This window comes from Salvelinus fontinalis, chromosome 10, assembly GCF_029448725.1.
Source record: "Salvelinus fontinalis isolate EN_2023a chromosome 10, ASM2944872v1, whole genome shotgun sequence".
NCBI classification, from domain to species: Eukaryota; Metazoa; Chordata; class Actinopteri; order Salmoniformes; family Salmonidae; genus Salvelinus; species Salvelinus fontinalis.
In genome coordinates this window covers 4,572,059-4,592,384 of record NC_074674.1, presented here as the reverse complement: position 1 = coordinate 4,592,384, position 20,326 = coordinate 4,572,059, and the positions used below count along the sequence as shown (strand labels likewise).

Genomic DNA, 20,326 nt, shown 5'->3' with positions numbered 1-20,326 from the left:
TGTTCCTAGATCAGCACACTTTATGAATACAGGGCCAAAGTTAGCGTGAATAGTATGTGTCTCACCTCCCCCCACAGCTCCCTCCTCCACCAGTTCCCCAGCCCTCCAGCCCATCTGGTTGCCAGCCCAGGAGCCTCCCAGAGAGTCCAGGCGATGGTGGTGAGTTCCAGGGAAGCCGTCTGTGTGGCTGGTCCGGGCCTCCAGGTCTGACTTGGAGATGGTGAGGGGTCGTGGGGCAGGGGTGGTCAGCATGGTGGAGGGCAGGACCACAGTGTTAGTGTGGCCCCCACCGGCCTCGTCTATACTGAGCACCCTGGCATGAGTCTTAGCACTAGCCGTGCTGGCTGACCTCTGTGGCCTCTGGGAGAGGATGGGGCCAGACGTCTCGGACAACGTTCCTTCCCTGGGGATGGGCAGCTGGGTGGAGGGGGGCGGGTTCGGAACGCCAGTGTTAGCGAGGTCGGGGGAGTAGCAGGAGGTAGAGGAGCTGGAATCATCATCGTCAGAGCTGTAGTGTCTCTGGGAGCCCACACTGGAGCCGTCATCCTCGTCACTGGAGTCCTCAAACAGGCTCTCGCTGTAGGTCTTAACCTCCAGCCGACTGCGCACTGGGATGTAGTCTCTGTACTGTCCGTGGTGGCTCCTGTAGGAGCCACAGTCAAAGCTGCTGCTTCCCCCCCCACCTCGCTTGCGAGGAGCTTTCCTGCGGCCAGGCTGGTGGCCAACACAACCACCACCGGTCCGCAGCAGCTTCAAGTCTTTGGGGCGCACGACCTGCTGGGCCTGCAGAAAGGGCTGCTCAGAGGGCAGGAAGGGGATAGAGGAGACAGGATGATCAGGTTCAGAAGACACTAGACCCAGGGCCAGCCCTGACGGCAACGAGCTAGCATGCCGCGGAGGGGGGAGGGGGGGACCGGGGACCGTCCTATCCAGATCACATGCCTCTGAGTGCCCACTACTGGAGGGAGACAAGTCCTGGAGGGAGGGGGGCTGTGTAATATCTGGTGGCAAATCTTCCCCTTCCACTAGTGTCTTATCAAGCCCCTGGCCCAGAGAGAGCTCTTTGGAGGGGGAGCGCAGTAGTTCGCTGTCCGACAGATCGTCAGTATCACTGCCCCCCTGCAGTACAGGCTCCTCTGCTGGCTCTAGGGTACTGGTGCCCAGGGCTGGGGCAGAGGTTGGCGCCCCTGAGTCTATGTTATGTGTCAGGCTGAGTGAAGGGCTCTCCAGCTGGGTGGAGTCAGTCTTCTCACTGCGGTAGCTGCTGACTGTGCTGAGGGTCTCACGGTCCGTGGTCACTCCGCCCCCGCTGAAGCAGCTGTCTGTGGAGCCGGCAGTCATGGCCACTCCACTGCGGCTGCCTGGGTGCTCTGTTCCCGGGGCGAAGGCCACGGGGTCAAGGCCCAGCCCAAGCAGGTTCTCACTTAGCTCCTCACTCAGACTGTTCTTTATAAGAGGGCTGATGGGAGCGTCCCCCAGGCTCTCTGACTCAGCAAAGGGTCCCAAGGGGGAGTAGGGCTCCTCAGGACTCTGCTGGGACAGCTGCTCCAGCATGCCCTCAATCTCCTCCAATTGGCCCTTCTCTCCTCCGTCTTCCTGACTGGAGGGGGACGGGGGGATGGAGATGCACATCCCAGGTTGGAAGCTACCAAATCCCCCTGCTATCCCTGTTCCTACTCCCCTTAGATCAGGGAACTCTCCCCCTACAGCAGCAGCCAAGCAGGACGGGACCATGTTGGCAACATCTGTAAGTGAAAGCCCAAACTTAATACACACATGCCAAAGAAAAGACCAACATGGACAAAATATGAGATGTCTACTTTCAGTTTAATGCTTACGGATGGGGTCCTGGGAGCTGTGGCAGAAGATCTCCCGGCGAGCTGACGTGACAATCAAGTTATTGCTGCATTGCTCTCGCATCAGATCCTTCCTATCTGAGAAGAGAAAAAGCAGTCCCTAAATTAGACTGCTAACCATGTTCGACAAAGAAATGATCATCCGTCAGTCAGATCAGCTTTACCCAACCACAACACTGAGGTTAGATTAGATATACTATACCCTTGGAGCCTCTACTGTCATCAAGCTGGGGCAAAAACTCCTGAGGAAAAAAAAAAACATTCGTTAGATTAAGAATGAATATCATAGGAATATAAATAATTTGCATGGAAATACAGGGGTTCTAAGCTAACATATGCTATTATTTTAAGATGGTCATATCAAGGATCATTTAGCTATTTGATTTTGAATTTCAAGACCCCTTAAGGTATACAAAATATATAATGTATAAAGAAAATATTGGTTGAAACACTGAATTTGGCATTACTGCTATTTGCCAATCGAAATGCATTGAATAACAGATTCACAGCATGGACCAACAGATAGTCCGAAAATAAATCAAAAAGGAAGTTTGTTCTGAAGTGTCTGTCCTATATCTGAGAGAAATAAGAAAGATCAGGAAACACATTTTTTTTGTTATACATGTATTTATCCCTTATTTAGGCACTAAATTATCTCCATATACACTTCCATAAAACATGTTTGCTGGTACCAGGGACCTTCAGACGAGTCTTGTGAGTGTCAGAGCAAAATCGTGTTTGTCTACAGAGGGGTCATATTAGTGTGTAGCCCCAACAGTTTGGACGCTACAGACAGAAGTTTGCAGAAGAGGCTGTACCGACTTCAGAGTTTTGTGAGTGTTCTAGAGCAAAACGGAGAACACCATCATGTTTGTGAGAGTCTCATCTTTCAATAGAGTGGCCAAACTGTTCAAAGACCGATTTTCAGGATGTCTCATGCTCTGACAAACACCGCTCTAGCTCTGTCACCTTTCACCACAGGTGCGGAAGGGCGATATCAGCGTATTGAGACGCAGCCCATGCAAAAAAAACATCTCTATTCTCTAGCTTAAACAGACCGATCTTGATGGGGATTTTTTATTATGTTAATTTGATTTCCACGGGGGCGCAGAAATTGTAGGGGACGGGTTAAGAGAGAGTACGTTTGTGTGCTGTGTAAATGCAAGTCAGTTCTCACCGACACCTGGTTGAGTCCAAACAGAGAGTGCTGGGAGCTGCAGCGAACTGGAGGTGTTGAGTTGACCTTTCTGAACACAGTCATCTCCACACCAACATTGCTGTCCCTGAGAGGAGAGCATACCAGCATGAAAAAACATAAGACTCAAAATCTGTCCACAATCATGTGAAATAACAGCCCTCAAAGCATCAACACAAATGAGCCTCTTCACATCGTTTTAATTTTTTTTTTACAAAGTTTGACAAAAGATTATTCCATTAGGATATGGAAATCTCCATCAGTACCTATGCTGGTTCCCATCGTGGCCTCCTGACCCATCATCCCCCTCTTCTAGCCGTGGGGCGTTGGTTATGTGCGAGACCTGCCTCTTCTCCACCATCTCCCCCAGGTCGAACATGGCATGGAGGTGGAAGTTCACTGCCTTTATGGCTGTGAAGAAGGCTGCCACCACAGTACAGTAAACAGCTGCCACAACCAGGCTGGGGGGGAGAGACTGGACAGGATGACCAGAGGGGACAAGAAAGAGTGAATCCAGAGATAGGAATATTAAGTAGGCTAGCCCTTGATAAGGGTACAGAAACAACACCCTGTCCTCAATACCAGTAAAATAACCATAACACAAACACTTCCCCTAGATAGGCAAGCACGTGGAAATATTGGACATATTACTCTCCTACTCTGTTCCACTTTGTTACAAAACATGGTTCTGCTCCTCCGTTCTATGATAAAACCAGTTCTCATTTGATCTGAATAATGGCTGTCTGATATACATTTATTAGTGCAGTATGTAAAAAGTGCCTGACTAACTTGACATCCAGTTCAAAGAGAATTCCTAGAGAACAGGAATTCTTCCATCTATAGAAATAACCAAATTGTCACCTTCATGAATTCTCACCATGTATAGCAGGAAAGGGAAGGCCAGGAGAAAGATCCAGAGGTACAGGTGGAAGCAGTTGGAGAATGTGCTCTGGTGGGGGTCCACATACCAGCCTCCTGTGATTGAAGCCCACACCCCCTGCCGCAGTATCTGAAGAGCTTGGGAACCCATCGTCCCCCTAAGAGCAGCCAACCCAGGGTTGCAAGGCTTCCTCTAAGGCTGGAGCTCCTAATGGCACAGTTGTCGCCACCCTGTTACATGTCTACAATGGCACTTCCATTGAGGAAAACAAGTTAATAACACAGTTCTCTTCACTTTCTGGTTTATAATCCTTAGTGTATCTCAAGGGAGTCCGTGCATGCTCTTTTTCAGGGATGGGCTGCTTTGCCGTGCAGTTCTTGCAAAAAAGCAATCCTTGCTTTGTTATCTGGAGATCGACATTTTGGCACAATGGTGGTGACCCACTGACTAAATAACAACATTCATTTGGAAGAAAAATCACAACTGCTTTGGTTGGTTTCTTCACACATTTCGAGTCGCACTTCTGTAAATGTAAAGTGGTTTCTGATAACATAATTCATAGCAAGACGCTGTAGTACACCTGTCTAACGTCACAGAATCATAATAATGCTCCTCATCTCCTACTCACGTGGAGCTGTAACTGTGTTGGACTGTTCCAACTTCAGTGGCCAAGTGTAAATTCTTCAGATATGTATTTGGAGTGCTCAACCTCATGAGATCTGAATCGTTATGCATCCTGATAGATTTTCAAAATAAACATCTGCAAAAATACTCCATAGATATGTATACTAGCAACGAACATAATCTGTTGGAATATGCCAATGCAGAAAGCTAGTTAGCGATTAGTTAGGTCTATTAACTTGTCATAAACCAGCTAGATAGTTAAGGCCAACCCTACTTCAGCGATCCTGTCACCTAGTTAGTGATTGATAGACAATCTAACGTAACGTTACTGTTTTCTACAGTTAGCTGGCTGGCTAGGTCATGCTAGCTAGCAGTTGTCTACATGTTATTCTAGCTAGCCATCACAATTTCCTTCAGACGTCATTTGCCAACCAATGCACTTCACCAGCAGACATAAATTAGAAAACGAACGTTACTTATCTAGCTGATTTGTCAACAGAAAAACGTGCCAGTTTCTATCTTATAAATCATCTACGTTAGTTAACTAGCTATAGCTATGTCTATCTGCGAACCATTGCTACTTAACCAACTTAGCTGGCTACTAACGTTATGCTTCCAAAACAAGACAAACGTGTAATTTAGAGATAATACTACAGATAAACAACGCATTATAATGTGTTGGATTAAACCAAATCGCTGACAGTTTTGGTAGCAATCACATCAAGAAAGATCCCCACTAACGTTACGAACAGAAACGGGCTACTAGTACTTCAGTTTACAAATGGAACGTTCGATTAGCATGCTAGCTAGGCCACATAAAAATAAAACAGCCAACGCGATCTATCAGAATTGGGACGGAGTGTGGCTAGATAGCAAGCTAAAAAAAGTTGGTAACCTATCGTGATAGATATATTAAGTTGTTTGTAAACTATTCTAAATCAACACTGCCCAGATTTGCCTCTTCTCTTCCGTGTTGAGCAGTTCTGTATAACGTTACGTTCGCTAAAGAATCTATGCTTTTTCCTTACCACCGCGGGTTGCTAGCTTACCAGTTACCACACAGGCTAACAATATTGTTTTTCAGATGATTATGGTCTTTCTTCTTTTGAAAGACACATTGAATATATATTTGTTGAGAAACGGGCAGTTGGTACATATTTGCGTCATTGCCCTTATCATGTGTCCGCTGGTTAGCTAGCTTTAAAAACTCTCCTCCTCGTTATTATCCACACGCGAAGCAAAAAACCAACATTCCACAGTCAAAGATGGTGGATAAATGAAGATAGTTCACTCAGGTCGTTTACCATTGAAAAAATGTTACGTTCCGGTCTACCTAACGGGGTGGGCCTCATGTAGATAAGAGAGTCGCACCAAGAGGGAAGTTTTATTGGCATTCACTAAGTGGAAGTAGATTGGGAAAAGCATGGTTGTATACCAAACAAGGTTAGGGGTCTATCATTCTGAAGGGATTTCATATTAATATACAATAATATGCAACAAATGCCTTTATTACGAAGTTCACAGATGTGGATGAGAATGGCTCTTTTTGAGGTAATAAATCATTGAGTCATTGTGTCACCTCTTTTATGAATGTAATGTAATATCCAAATGCTGGGATGATCTTGTTGTATATTTCTCAAATAAGTATATTTATAACTTTACCCAGCAAAAAAAACTATAACATTTTGATTACAATAATAAGTCAGATTTCATTGTTAATGTCTTAATACTAATGAGTAATTTCACAAGTGTACATTTTCAAATAAGACCCTCAGATTTCAAGCCTTAATGTAATAATAATAATTAATTAAACTTCTATAGTGTGCGTGAACGTTTAGCTTGATTAAATTCCCTCAAATTACACAGTAAAAGTATCTGTACAGTAGAATATTATAATGCAAATGTTGATGATGAAATGTGATCTGTCATCTCTTTTCCTTTTTCTATTATTAATGTTATTTCTGTGTATCGTGGGTTTTGATATATTGATTCTTACCTGATTTGTATATTATTGCTTTTCAACAACAAAAAAGGTCTGGAAGTTCTGGAAGTTAGGGGAAAAAGGATATTGTTGATTTATTCTCACATTACTGAGCTGTGAACATATACACATAGAACACGTATAGGCTTTATATCTATGACTGAGCACATGACGCATTTAATTCTGAGGTGATATTCACAGTAAAATAATAGAATATAGAATGCTGGTCCTTTCATCCATCCCCATTTTCTGTGACTATACCTTTGATTATCTTATTTTTTATTTAAAATTTTACCCCCTTTTCTCCCCAATTTTCGGGGTATCCAATCGCTAGTAATTACTATCTTGTCTCATCGCTACAACTCCCGTACGGGCTCGGGAGAGACAAACGTCGAAAGCCATGCGTCCTCCGAAGCACAACCCAACCAAGCATCTGATGGTCTGATGGTTCTCTGAAATATATTCTGTAGTGTCTGTACAATTGCAGCAACATTTAAAAATTAGGTATCAATGCATTGATCATGGTTATGTTAGAACATAACTGATTAGGTTGAGATAGATAAAGGGTCAACTGAGATTATCTTTACTGAGAAGCCTCACTTCAAGAAGTCGACAATAGATTGGAGCAGACTGGCAAACATGCCATCTAGTGAGAGACTAGTGAGAGACGATGAACCTACAGTTTTGGGCTGCAGATGGCACTGTTCCCATTCCAATATGCCACTGGCTGTGATGTATATCTAGACATAAAGAAGGCTCAACTAGTCCTGTAATGTGTATTATGTGCTGATTGATTATATCCTGAGAAGCAGGGGAAATGGATCCACTCCCAAACCATTCATAGTTTTAATGCAATCAGAGAAACTTCCGTAGGTTGCTCTCTTCCAACCCAATAGTCCTGAGCCTGAAAGTCAGATGCAATGGCTTATATCTGCACAGTGGTACATCTGTTAGTTTGTAAAGACTAGAGAGTTATATTTTAAAGGTAAAATGGTCTTGTAACTAACCAGCTGTTGACCCTGATAGTCACCCTGCTAGTCACTCTGCCCACTACCTGCTAGTCACCCTGCCCGATAGTCACCCTGCTAGTAACCCACCCTTCCCGCTAGCCACCCTGCTAGTCACCCTGCCCGCTAGTCACCATGCCTGCTAGTCACCCTGCTAGTCACCCACCCTTCCCGCTAGTCACCCCGCTAGTCACCCTGCTGAGGAGCCCCATTTTATTTTTTACTTTAGCTTATTTCGTAAATATTTTCTTAACTCCATTTCCTTAACTGCATTGTTGGTTAAGGGCTTGTAAGGAAGCATTTAAGGTCTACCTGTTGTAAGGTCTACCTGTTGTAATCGGCTCATGTGACAAATAACACTTGATTTGATTTGATTCGTCACTCATAAGCTGACGGCAGTTTATGAAATGACTCAACACAACCTTACTTGACACGGGATGTTACATTGTCATGTGACAGTTCAGTTTAGCTAGTTTGATAGACAAATTAGATTGCCTCTACCGTTATTCACTTACTTTCAAAAGCTGCCAAGGAGGAGATAGTTGCAGCTTTTGTTTTTCTCTTTATTTATTTTATTGCTGTCATAACAGAGAAACTGTATACAGTCGTGGCCGAAAGTTTTGAGAATGACACAAATATTAATTTCCACAAAGTCTGCTGCCTCAGTGTCTTTAGATATCTTTGTCAGATGTTACTATGGAATACTGAAGTATAATTACAAGCATTTCATAAGTGTCAAATGCTTTTATTGACAATTACATGAAGTTGATGCAAAGAGTCAATATTTGCAGTGTTGACCCTTCTTTTTCAAGACCTCTGCAATCCTCCCTGGCATGCTGTCAATTAACTTCTGCGCCATATCCTGACTGATGGCAGCCCATTCTTGCATAATCAATGCTTGGAGTTTGTCAGAATTAGTGGGTTTTTGTTTGTCCAGCCGCTTCTTGAGGATTGACCACAAGTTCTCAATGGGATTAAGGTCTGGGGAGTTTCCTGGCCATGGACCCAAAATATCAATGTTTTGTTCCCCGAACCACTTAGTTATCACTTTTGCCTTATGGCAAGGTGCTCCATCATGCTGGAAAAGGCATTGGTCATCACCAAACTGTTCATGGACGGTTGGGAGAAGTTGCTCTCGGAGGATGTGTTGGTATCATTCTTTATTCATGGCTGTGTTCTTAGGCAAATTTGTGAGTGAGCCCACTCCCTTGGCTGAGAAGCAACCCCACACATGAATGGTCTCAGGATGCTTTACTGTTGGCATGACACAGGACTGATGGTAGCGCTCACCTTGTCTTCTCCAGACAAGCTTTTTTCCGGATGCCCCAAACAATCGGAAAGGGGATTCATCAGAGAAAATGACTTTACCCCAGTCCTCAGCAGTCCAATCCCTGTACCTTTTGCAGAATATCAGTCTGTCCCTGATGTTTTTCCTGGAGAGAAGTGGCTTCTTTGCTGCCCTTCTTTACACCAGGCCATCCTCCAAAAGTCTTCGCCACACTGTGCGTGCAGATGCACTCACACCTACCTGCTGCCATTCCCGAGCAAGCTCTGTACTGGTGGTGCCCCGATCCCGCAGCTGAATCAACTTTAGGAGACGGTCCTGGCGCTTGCTGGACTTTCTTGGGCGCCCTGAAGCCTTCTTCACAACAATTGAACCGCTCTCCTTGAAGTTCTTGATGATCCGATAAATGGTTGATTTAGGTGCAATCTTACTGGCAGCAATATCCTTGCCTGTGAAGCCCTTTTTGTGCAAAGCAATGATGACGGCACATGTTTCCTTGCAGGTAACCAGAGTTGACAGAGGAAGAACAATGATTCCAAGCACCACCCTCCTTTTGAAGCTTCCAGTCTGTTATTTCGAACTCAATCAGCATGACAGAGTGATCTCCAGCCTTGTCCTCGTCAACACTCACACCTGTGTTAATGAGAGAATCACTGACATGATGTCAGCTGTTTCTTTTGTGGCAGGGCTGAAATGCAGTGGAAATGTTTTTTTGGGGATTCAGTTCATTTGCATGGCAAAGAGGGACTTTGCAATTAATTGCAATTCATCTGATCACTCTTCATAACATTCTGGAGTATATGCAAATTACCATCATACAAACTGAGGCAGCAGACTGAGGCAGCAGACTTGAAAATTAATATTTGTGTCATTCTCAAAACTTTTGGCCACGGCTGTACATAGATATAAGTACAAGATGTGTATGATCAGTTCATACCAATGTTTACTTTAAAGGGGCAGTGCAGTTACAAACATGAATTTTCTGCTTATTTCATGATATTTCCATACTTTGAGGTAACACTCTAAAATAGTAAAAATTATTGATAAAGCCACTTATGTGAAAGTGCTGTTTGAAAAAAGAAGCCTGGAATTTCAGCATGTTCAGGTGGGATGTAACTTTTGTCCCACATCATGATGTCACAATGTGATCGGATTATAATAGACCAGCAGATGCTGTGTATTTAAATATCTTCACATTTGTTTCCTAATGGCCACCTAGGTCGAAAATATACAGATTAAGACAATGTCGTCACAAACCTGGGACCAGCGGCGTCCAACACGTTGGTTCCATTGTTGCAAAGAATGATGAGATCTCTTGAGTGGCGCAGTAGTCTAAGGCACTGCATTGCAGTGCTAGCTGTGCCAATAGAGATTTGCGGGGATATCCTTGTCCCATCGCACACTAGCGACTTCTGTGGCGGGTAGGAGGCAGTGCACGCTGACACGGTTGCCAGGTGTACGGTGATTCCTCCAACACATTGGTTGGCTGGCTTCCGGGTTAAGTGAGCATTGTGTCAAGAAGCTGTGCGGCTTGGTTGGGTTATGTTTTGGAGGACGCACGGCTCTTGACCTTCGCCTCTCCCGAATCTGTACGGGAGTTGCAGCGATGAGACAAGACTGTAACTATCAATTGGATACCACGAAAAGGGTGAGAAAAAGGGGTAAAAAGAATGATGGGATATTATAATCCCCTCCTGTCTCAGCCTCCAGTATCTATGCTGCAATATTTTGTGTCGTGGGGCTAGGGTCAGTCTGTTATATCTGGTGTAATTCTCCTGTCTTATCCGGTGTCCTGTGCGAATTTAAGTATGCTCCCCCTAATTCTCTCTCTCTTCCTCTCCCTCCCGAGGACCTGAGCCATGCCTCAGGACTACCTGGCCTGATGACTCCTCGCTGTTCCCAGTCCACCTGGTCGTGCTGCTGCTCCAGTTTCAACTGTTCTCCCTGACCTGTTCACCGGACGTGCTACCTTGTCCCAGACATGCTGTTTTCTACTCTCTCTCTCTACCGCACCTGCTGTCTCGAACTCTGAATACTCGGCTCTGAAAAGCCAACTGACATTTACTCCTGAGGTACTGACATGTTGCACCCTCTACAACCACTGTGATTATTATTATTTGACCCTGCTGGTCATCTATGAACATTTGAACATCTTGGCTATGTAGTGTTATAATCCCCACCCGGCACAGCCAGAAGAGGACTGGCCACCCCTCAGAGCCTGGTTCCTCTCTAGGTTTCTTCCTAGGTGCCTGCCTTTCTAGGGAGTTTTTCCTAGCCATCGTGCTTCTACATCTGCATTGCTTGCTGTTTGGGGTTTTAGGCTGGGTTTCTATATAGCACTTTGTGACATCTGCTGATGTAAAAAGGGCTTTATAAATACATTTGATTGATTGATTGACTTTTGTCATCTGCATCCTAGGGTGCGTTCATGAATTGCATTCACTGTGTCAGAGTGCGCTCTGGGTCATTAGTGAACTCAGAGCGTTGTCAGATTGTCCTTTTGTAAATTCAGAGAACACACTGGACGCTCTGGAGGAGTAGGGTTGAACCAAGCATTGCGAACGTCAGTCAAGCACTCAAGCTAACTGGCTAAAGTTTGCTAGCTACTTCCAGACACAAATGAGAACACCTCACTCTGACCATTTTTCTCGCCCTAGCAGAGCTGGTTAGGCTGTTCTCATCTTATCCAGACCGTTGGTGACTGTAACTGTGCTGCTGGAAACAATTTAATATTTTTTTTTGCCTACGTTCATGGATACTACTCATATTCAAACGGGTGTTGTGCGTTCGTAAATTCATCAGTTATTCTGCGCTCAGGCACACTCAGATGAAGGTGCTCTGAAATCAGAGTAGATAGTCAGAGTGAATTTACGAACGCACCCTTAGACACCCACACGATCAAACTGAGCATTTCAAGGGCCAAAGGAGGAGTTATTTTCATAAAATATTAGACATACAATGATGATGATCATGGTACACAGTACAATGAAATGGTTACTTGCAGGTTCACTCTAGGAAATACTGCATTCTAAGAATAGGACTAAAGACTACACCACATTATTTTCAAGTCCATTTTTTGCTAAAATACCACAGACATTATTTTTATTTAAAGAAAAACATGTTCACAGAGCCCTATTCCTGGCGAATTTTACAGATACAGATACATGACATAGATACAGATACATTACATATGTAAAAACTATTGGTCACTAAACCCGGAGAAATGACGGACCATGTAAAAAACTGTTGGTCACTAAATCCGTCTAGAAGGACCATGTAAAAACGGTTCGCTGGTATGCCCTCACCCGTCTGAGCGGTCGGCTGTGAATTCCCTCACCCGCTATATACTTCTAACTGATTGGTTTGGTTCTGTCCTCTATAGTGCTGTCCGATTTAAAACACGATGTTGAGTCCCATCACTGTACTCTTGATAGTCACCACCACACACACACAGACACATACATGTGTTTCCATTTGAGGATGTTTATATGATTCTGGTCATCTGAATGATTTGGAATCTTATTGTTGTGGTTCTATAATACAAAGATATGTACACATGTAAACAGTATTAGTTAAGGGTTATAACTATGGAATATACATGTACATTAATAAATGGCATTACATTTACAACATGCCTATAAAGGGCTATAAACACAGCATCAATATAAACATAAACTTTATTTACCTCTTGGAAAGAGAGAGAGAGAAACTACTTGGATTGACAAAAGGGCTAAGATTTATGGCACCCTCTCTCTCCAGCGTTGTGTGAGAACAAAAGAGAACGACCAAAAATAACAAAGCGAACGACCGAAACAGTTCTGGCTGGTGCAGACTCACAACAGAAAACAACTACCCACAAAACACAGGTGGGATGAGGCTGCCTAAGTATGGTTCTCAATCAGAGACAACGATAGACAGCTGCCTCTGATTGAGAACCACACTCGGCCAAACACATAGAAATATAAAACATAGAACAAAAACATAGAATGCCCACTGCAGAAGATCGATTTTCTGGAATCTTCCAAGATCTTCCATCTACATCAGATATGTGGACAGACATATCTGAAAGATCAACGGGTCAGATGGAGCACCTCACAACTGAATATTTCATGATCAAATCAATGCAATTTTATACATAATACTTTTGAAAACAATCAATACAAAAGTACAGTAACCCAGCCTAAACCTCCAAAGAGCAAGCAGCAGCACCATGGTGAAGATCCAAACTATTTTCAAGGAATAACCTGACTCAGAGAAGAGCCAAATTATTTTCTGGCTGTACCAGTTTGAAGTTTGCAGTAGATTTGACCATTTAGGTTAGACTGTTCCAGATGAAGCAACAAGGTAAAGTTGGATTATTTTATTTTTATTCTTACTTATGTGTTTACTGTGACGACCAGCTTCTATACTACTTCTCAAAAAAACAAAAAAAACATGTATTTTACCCCCTTCCAATTGCAATCTTGTCTCATCGCTGCAACTCTCCAACGGGCTCGGGAAAGGCAAAGGTCGAGTCATGCATCATCCAAAACATGACCCGCCAAACTGCGCTTCTTAACCCCCGCCCGCTTAACCCGGAAGCCAGCTGCACCAACGTGTTGGAGGAAACAGCGTTCAGCTGACGACCGAAGTCAGCCTGCAAGCTCCCCACCCGCAACAAGGAGTCGCTAGAGCTCGATGAGCCAGGTAAAGCCCCCCCGGCCAAACCCTCCCCTAACCCGGACGACACTAGGCCAAATGTGTGCCCCCCTATGGGACTCTCGGTCATGGCCGGTTGTGACACAGCCTGGGAACCTGGGTCTGTAGTGGCGCCTCAAGCACTGCGATGCAATGCCTTAGAACGCTGTACCACTCGGGAGGTCCACTTCTAAACTTTTACTCTAAAGTTGGTCGATGATATATTCAGTGACCCCACCATGTAGACAGAAGGCCCTGGTCAAAAGTGATGAACTATGTAGGGAATAGAGTGCCATTTGGGAGGAAAACTTGATCAGTTCTTCTGATTTATTTTAAGTAGTAAACAAAATAACTTCACTGGTTTAGAACACATGCAGTGCATTGGGAATGTATTCAGACCCATTTTACTTCAAGTAATCAGTGTGATGCTTTATTTGTGCTTCCCATGACTGCGTTTTATATTTTAATTGTATTCAGACCCCTTGACTTGTTTCACATTTTGTTACATTATACCCTTATTCTAAAATGGATAAAATAGTGCCCCTCACCAATCTACACACAATACCCCATAATGGCAAAGCTAAAACAGGTTTTATACATTTTTGCAAATTTATTACAAATAAAAAACTGAAATATTACATTTACATAAGTATTCAGACTCTTTACTCAGTACTCAGATCCTCTCAAGCTTGGTCAGGTTGGATGGGGAGTGTCGCTGCACAGCTATTTTCAGGTCTCTCCAGAGACGTTCGATCGGGTTCAAGTCCGGGCTCTGGCTGGGCCACAAAACTTGGTTTTTGCTCTGATGTGCACTGTCAACTGTGAGATTTTATATAGACAGGTGTGTGTCTTTCCAAATCATGTTCAATCAATATCATTTACCACAGGGGGACTCCAATCAAGTTGTAGAAACATCTCAAGGACGATCAATGGAAACAGGATGCACCTGAGCTCAATTTTGAGTCTCATAGCAAAGGGTCTGAATAATTATGTAAATGTATTTTTTAATTATTTAGGTTTTTCAATTTTAATAGATGTGCAAAAAAAAATTAAAACCTGTTTTCACTTTGTAACAATGGGGTATTGTGTGTAGATTGATGAGGGGGAAAAAATATTTAATCAATTTTAGAATAAGGCTGTAACGTAACAAAATGTAGAAAAAGTAAAGGGGTCTGAATACTTTCCGAATGCACTGTATTCAAAAATTAACAACTCAAATAAATGAATTAAATGCAATGACTCAAATGACTTAAAATGCTAAATGCTATCTAAACCTCCAAAAACGTAATTATGATAGCAAAATATATAATAAATAGTACTGTTATGGAAAAACAAGTTAGAACTAATGTATGCTAAACAACATTCTGCAGTGATATTTAACAACAACAACAACGAAAAGTGTAGGCGAAGAAAACAGCAGGAATAGCGCTGTGACGGGTTCGTAAACCTGGAAATCTATTATTTGTTTCCTTGCTTTTTACATAACCAACAATAGTTTTTCCTTGGATATTTTTTTTGGTATGTATTAATGAAAATATTGATATACTTTGCTCACATGCAGAACCCTCAAGCATGATGTTTTAGTTCTTATTTGCGGGGAAAACACCGTTCCATTGATTTACTATGTGTGTAGCCTATGTGACTTGTGTTAGCAATCTAGCCTAACCTGAAAAAGTGGTGCTGGTCGCCGAAAAAGGATCCCGGTTTAAGTATAGTAACTGTATCAGCGTCCAGGTTAGAGGTTAGAGTGTCCAGATGGAAGCCACTCTTCAGTAAAAGGCACATGATAGCCCGCTTGGAGTTTGCCAAAAGGCACCTAAAGGACTCTCAGACCATGAGAAACAAGATTCTCTGGTCTGATAAAAGCAAGATTGAACTCTTTGGCCTGAATGCCAAGCGTCACGCCTGGAGGAAACCTGGCATCATCCCTACGATGAAGCATGGTGTGGCAGCATCATGCTGTGGGGATGTTATTCAGCAGCAGGGACTGGGAGACTAGTCAGGATCAAGGGAAAGATGAACGGAGCAAAGTATGGAGCTCCTTGATGAAAACCTGCTCCAGAGCACTCAGGACCTCAGACTGGGGCGAAGGCTCACCTTCCAATAGGACAACGACCCTAAGCACATAGCCAAGACAATGCAGGAGTGGCTTCGGGACAAGTCTCTGAATGCCCTTGAGTGACATCTCTAGAGAGACCGGATAATAGCTGTGCAGCAACGCTCCCCATCCAACCTGACAGAGCATGAGAGGATCTGCAGAGAAGAACGGGAGAAACTCCCCAAATACAGGTGTGCCAAGCTTGTAGCGTCATACCCAAGAAGACTCGAGGATGTAATCGCTGCAAAAGGTGCTTCAACAAAGTCCTGAGTAAAGGGTCTGACTAATTATGTAAATGTAATATTTCCGTTTTTTTGTGTAATAAATGTGAAAAAATGTATTAAAATCAGTTTTTGCTTTGTCATTATGGAGTACTGTGTGTAGATTGATGAGGGGAAAAAACTATTTAATCAATTTTAGAATAAGGCTGTAATGTAACAAAATGTGGAAAAAGTCAAGGGACCTGAAAACCTTCCAAATGCACTGTACTTTAACACAAAACAAGTATGATATTTACAGACTCTCTGCATGATAAGTGGAAAGCTGTAGGTGCACCGCTGTGAAATCGTGATTTGTCAAAATAACCAGTGACACAAAACCAGCGGCCTGGAAGAATGGTTCCTCATTACAGTGCCTTGCAAAAGTATTCACCCCTTGGCACTTTTCCTATTTTGTTGCATTACAACCTATAATATACATTTATTTTTATTTGGATTTCATGTAATGGACATACACTAAATAGTCCAAATTGGTGAAGTGAAATTTAAAAAAATATTTGTTTAAAAAAATAAAAAAATGTAATTAACGGAAAAGTGGTGCGTGCATTATTCATTAAATCCATTATTAAAAAATGGAAAGAATATGGTACCACAACAAACCTGCCAAGAGAGGGCCGCCCACCAAAACTCACAGACCAGGCAAGGAGGGCATTAATCAGAGAGGCAACAAAGAGACCAAAGATAACCCTGAAGGAGCTGCAAAGCTCCACAGCGGAGATTGGAGTATCTGCCCATAGGACCACTTTAAGCCGTACACTCCACAAAGCTGGGCTTTATGGAAGAGTGGCCAGAAAAAACTTTGGTGTTCACCAAAAGGCATGTGGGAGACTCCCAAAACATATGGAAGAAGGTACTCTGGTCAGATGAGACTAAAATGTTGCTATTTGGCCATCAAGGAAAATGCTATGTCTGGCACAAACCCAACACCTCTCATCACTCCAAGAACAAAATCTCCACAGTGAAGCATTGTGGTGGCAGCGTCATGCTGTGGGGATGTTTTTCATCGGCAGGGACTGGGAAACAGGTCAGAATTGAAGGAATGATAGATGGCGCTAAATACAGGGAAATTCTTGAGGGAAACCTGTTTCAGTCTTCCAGAGATTTGAGACTGGGACAGAGGTTCACCTTCCAGAAGGATAATGTCCCTAAGCATACTGCTAAAACAACACTTGAGTGGTTTAAGGGGAAACATTGAAATGTCTTGGAATGGCCTAGTCAAAGCCCAGACCTCAATCCAATTGAGAATATGTAATATGACTTAATGATTGCTGTACACCAGCGGAACCCATCCAACTTGAAGGATCTGTAACAGTTTTGCCTTGAAGAATGGGCAGAAATCCCAGTGGCTAGATGTGCCAAGCTTATAGAGACATACCACAAGAGACTTGCAGCTGTAATTGCTGCAAAAGGTGGCTCAACAAAGTATTGACTTTGGGGGGGTGAATAGCTATGCACGCTCAAGTTCAGTTTTTTTGTCTTATTTCTTGTTTGTTTCACCCCCCCAAAATATTTTGCACCTTCAAAGTGGTAGGCATGTTGTGCAAATCAAATGATACAACCCCCCCAGAAATCTATTTTAATTCCAGGTTGTAAGGCAACAAGAGGGGTGAATACCTTCGCAAGCCAGTGGATCTGTCAGATCTCCGTCAGATCCCATAGTCTTCAAACATTTGAATGTTTTTTTTACTAATTGCTATTGTTTTGTAGGGTCATTGTCTTAGTAAACATTTGTTGAGCCCTGAGGGCAGGGTTAAGGTAAATGTGAAATCCTAAATACAACTTTCTGCTAAAAATTCTTAATTTCTACAACACTATGTCAGTTGGAAACTTGTTAAAATGTTGTTGAAACACTTTCTCTCCATCACCCTGTTTTGCAGAGTCAGCGTGGGGACGAACCTGGGGCTGATCCTGGAGTCAACGTGGGACCCTCTGAGGAAACACAGCCTCCTGTAAGAAACACATTGTTATTGTATTTATTATGTTTATTTACCATCACCTATTAATGTAATAACTTATTATCTACAAAGATCATTTGTAGATATTTCAGTTGGGAGCTAGCTGAGTCACCTCACTTGACTGATGCAGATAGTTTTCTAGGGTCCAGTTTTCTAGGGTGCGTTGACGACCAGTTGGGTGTTCCTGGAGTGGTAGTCTATGACCAGTGGACATCTCCCATGAACCAGGCACCTCTTCATGGATCTTCATTGATTGATTGATTGACTGACAGATTAATTTATGATAGTATGTCTACTGGAGACTGAAACATGTGATAATAAAAGTTAACACCATGGTGAGATGTCAGTTAATAATTGGGTGTGTCATGTGACAGGGCTGTCAAAAAGAGAACACAGTTGAACCCACCCGTTACCAACCCAGTCAGAAAGTGATTCTACACTCATCTCACTCACACATTACACTATGTTTAGACTGTGTTTTGCACAATCATGTGACATACTGTAGCAAGATTTTGTCTTGTGTTTAAGCCTTATCCAGAAATGAGAATTACACAAAAAATGAAAGCAATTGTCTAATGATGGTGCTGTAGAATGTGACATAAAAGAAAAGGTTTGATGAGAAAGCTCTTAATAAAGGTTAAAATCCAGGCATATCATGACTGCACAAAACACAGGTTCTTAATTCCGCTTCAGTTCCGGTGCTCAGCATGCAAATGAATATGGAACAGTGTTCCTGATAGAACATGTTTGTGACTCCCAGAGATAGTTTTGGAAATATATCACATTTTTTTTCAGTTAATCTGTTCTGTTGTATTGTTATTACATGTTAAGGTTGAACACTGACACTTTTGAAGCTTACACAGGTGTAGAGTTCCTCAAGAGCCTATGCATATCCCAATGCTGGATATGTAAATAATAATGTTATGAATTTTACCCCGCTCTCTCAAACTGAGAATTAGTGAACATAAAAGTTCAATCAAGAGAAACGACAGGGATTATCCAGTCTCTGTACATTTCAATGACCTGAAGTATGACATTTCCGCCTTTAGATTTTGTGGCATAGAGAAAGTTAAGATATCAGACAGGGGAGGAGATATTAATAATACTCTGAGTAAAATAAAATGTTTTGGGATTTTCACCCTCCAGACATTATTTCCTAAAGGACTTAATGATGAAATGCCTATGTATGTTATGTTGTGAATTTGAACATGAAATATGTGTCTATTTAAGATTACTCTGTTTTTCGTACGATGTACCCAATGACTAATGAAAACTTGCTATGTCCTCATTGAGGTTTTACAGACGTGTTCAATACGCCTTATTTATACACTTTTGTAATATTTATGAAATGCATATTGTTATATTTGGTAGCACCTATTTGTTTTTCCTTTGCCTCCAACTCCCTTCGATGTGTAGACCGGATGTGGGTGGGGCCAGGTCTACATAAGGGTGCAAATTTTAAAAAATCACAAAAGCTCTGACGAAGGCCATGAGGCCGATACATAAGCTTATTAAATATCGGTGATACTATCAAGCGGTTTCCTTTTTCCTTCATCTTGTTCAATTGTTGCCATGCACCTGCAAATAAGATGCCTTTTGAATTTTATATTAGAATATGTAATGTGCAAAAATGTTAAAGGAAAATTGAAATTTGCAGTGTACAAACTTAACTTGACGAACAGGAATGACATTTACTCTTATTTTATTTATTCACCTTTATTTATACAGGTAAGTCAATTAAGAACAAATTCTTATTTACAATGACGACCTGTGTTACGGGTGGCCAAAAATAATTATCTGAAAGCCACGCCCCTAATAGGCCACTTGTGTGTTCTGTCCAATATTTACCCAGCGTTGGGTTACCAAACAACCCAAATTGGGTTGTTTTTAACCCAGAGAGTGTAGTAGGCCCAAGAACATGTATTCAAAATAGCTTCTGAAGTTTTGAAATATTATTTTAAAGGTCCCGAACAGTCATTCTGATTCCTATGTAAAATAGAATTTTGAGTGACTAAAACATCACCCATAATATATTTTTTTCAGATAAAAATGCTCGAAATTTGAGAAAAAATAATTTCTCTCTCATGTCAAACTTAACAAGGAGTCTGAAAAGAAAGACTGAGCGGGTGAGGAGCTCACTTTGACTGAAGGTTATTTGAAAACACCTATGTCAAGCATCATGGACGCAGTGAGATTATCTTAAGCAAATTTGCTGATACACAAAGCACTCAAAGAACATTGAAAATGCATGCAACATCCAACATACATCACATCATGGTTTCACTTTTTTGTTGATGCAACTGCTTGGTTATTGTAACAGCATCAGTATAGACAATAATTTGTCATAGCTTGCCCAAATGGAATTGTCAGCACTGCTTTATCAAGCTAGCTATCTAGTTAATCTTGGACAATTACAGTTGACACTGGACAGGGTGAGGTCTGGGTATACTTCATTAAAAAAAAATATAGACTGCCAGACAATGTTCATAA

The 20,326-nt window shown here is 42.4% G+C and overlaps 1 protein-coding gene across 5 annotated transcripts in view; it reads right to left on the bottom strand.

The window, feature by feature from the left end:
* LOC129863445 (pecanex-like protein 3) overlaps window positions 1–5,862 on the bottom strand; it is a 40,375-nt gene extending 34,513 nt beyond the window's left edge. For 4 of the 5 annotated variants that reach the window (XR_008760962.1, XR_008760963.1, XM_055935451.1 and 1 more), the window contains exons 1-6: window positions 3,929–5,862; window positions 3,318–3,526; window positions 3,034–3,139; window positions 2,059–2,098; window positions 1,839–1,934; window positions 66–1,745 (exon numbers count right to left, since the gene is read on the bottom strand). Coding sequence is in view for 3 of the 5 variants with exons in the window: in XM_055935451.1 (XP_055791426.1) it covers window positions 66–1,745; window positions 1,839–1,934; window positions 2,059–2,098; window positions 3,034–3,139; window positions 3,318–3,526; window positions 3,929–4,081 (2,284 nt within the window). In the remaining 2 variants the exon portion in view is untranslated. The remainder of the gene's footprint in view (window positions 1–65; window positions 1,746–1,838; window positions 1,935–2,058; window positions 2,099–3,033; window positions 3,140–3,317; window positions 3,527–3,928) is intronic. The other variant, XM_055935449.1, reaches the window with a different exon arrangement.
* Window positions 5,863–20,326: the final 14,464 nt, after the last annotated feature.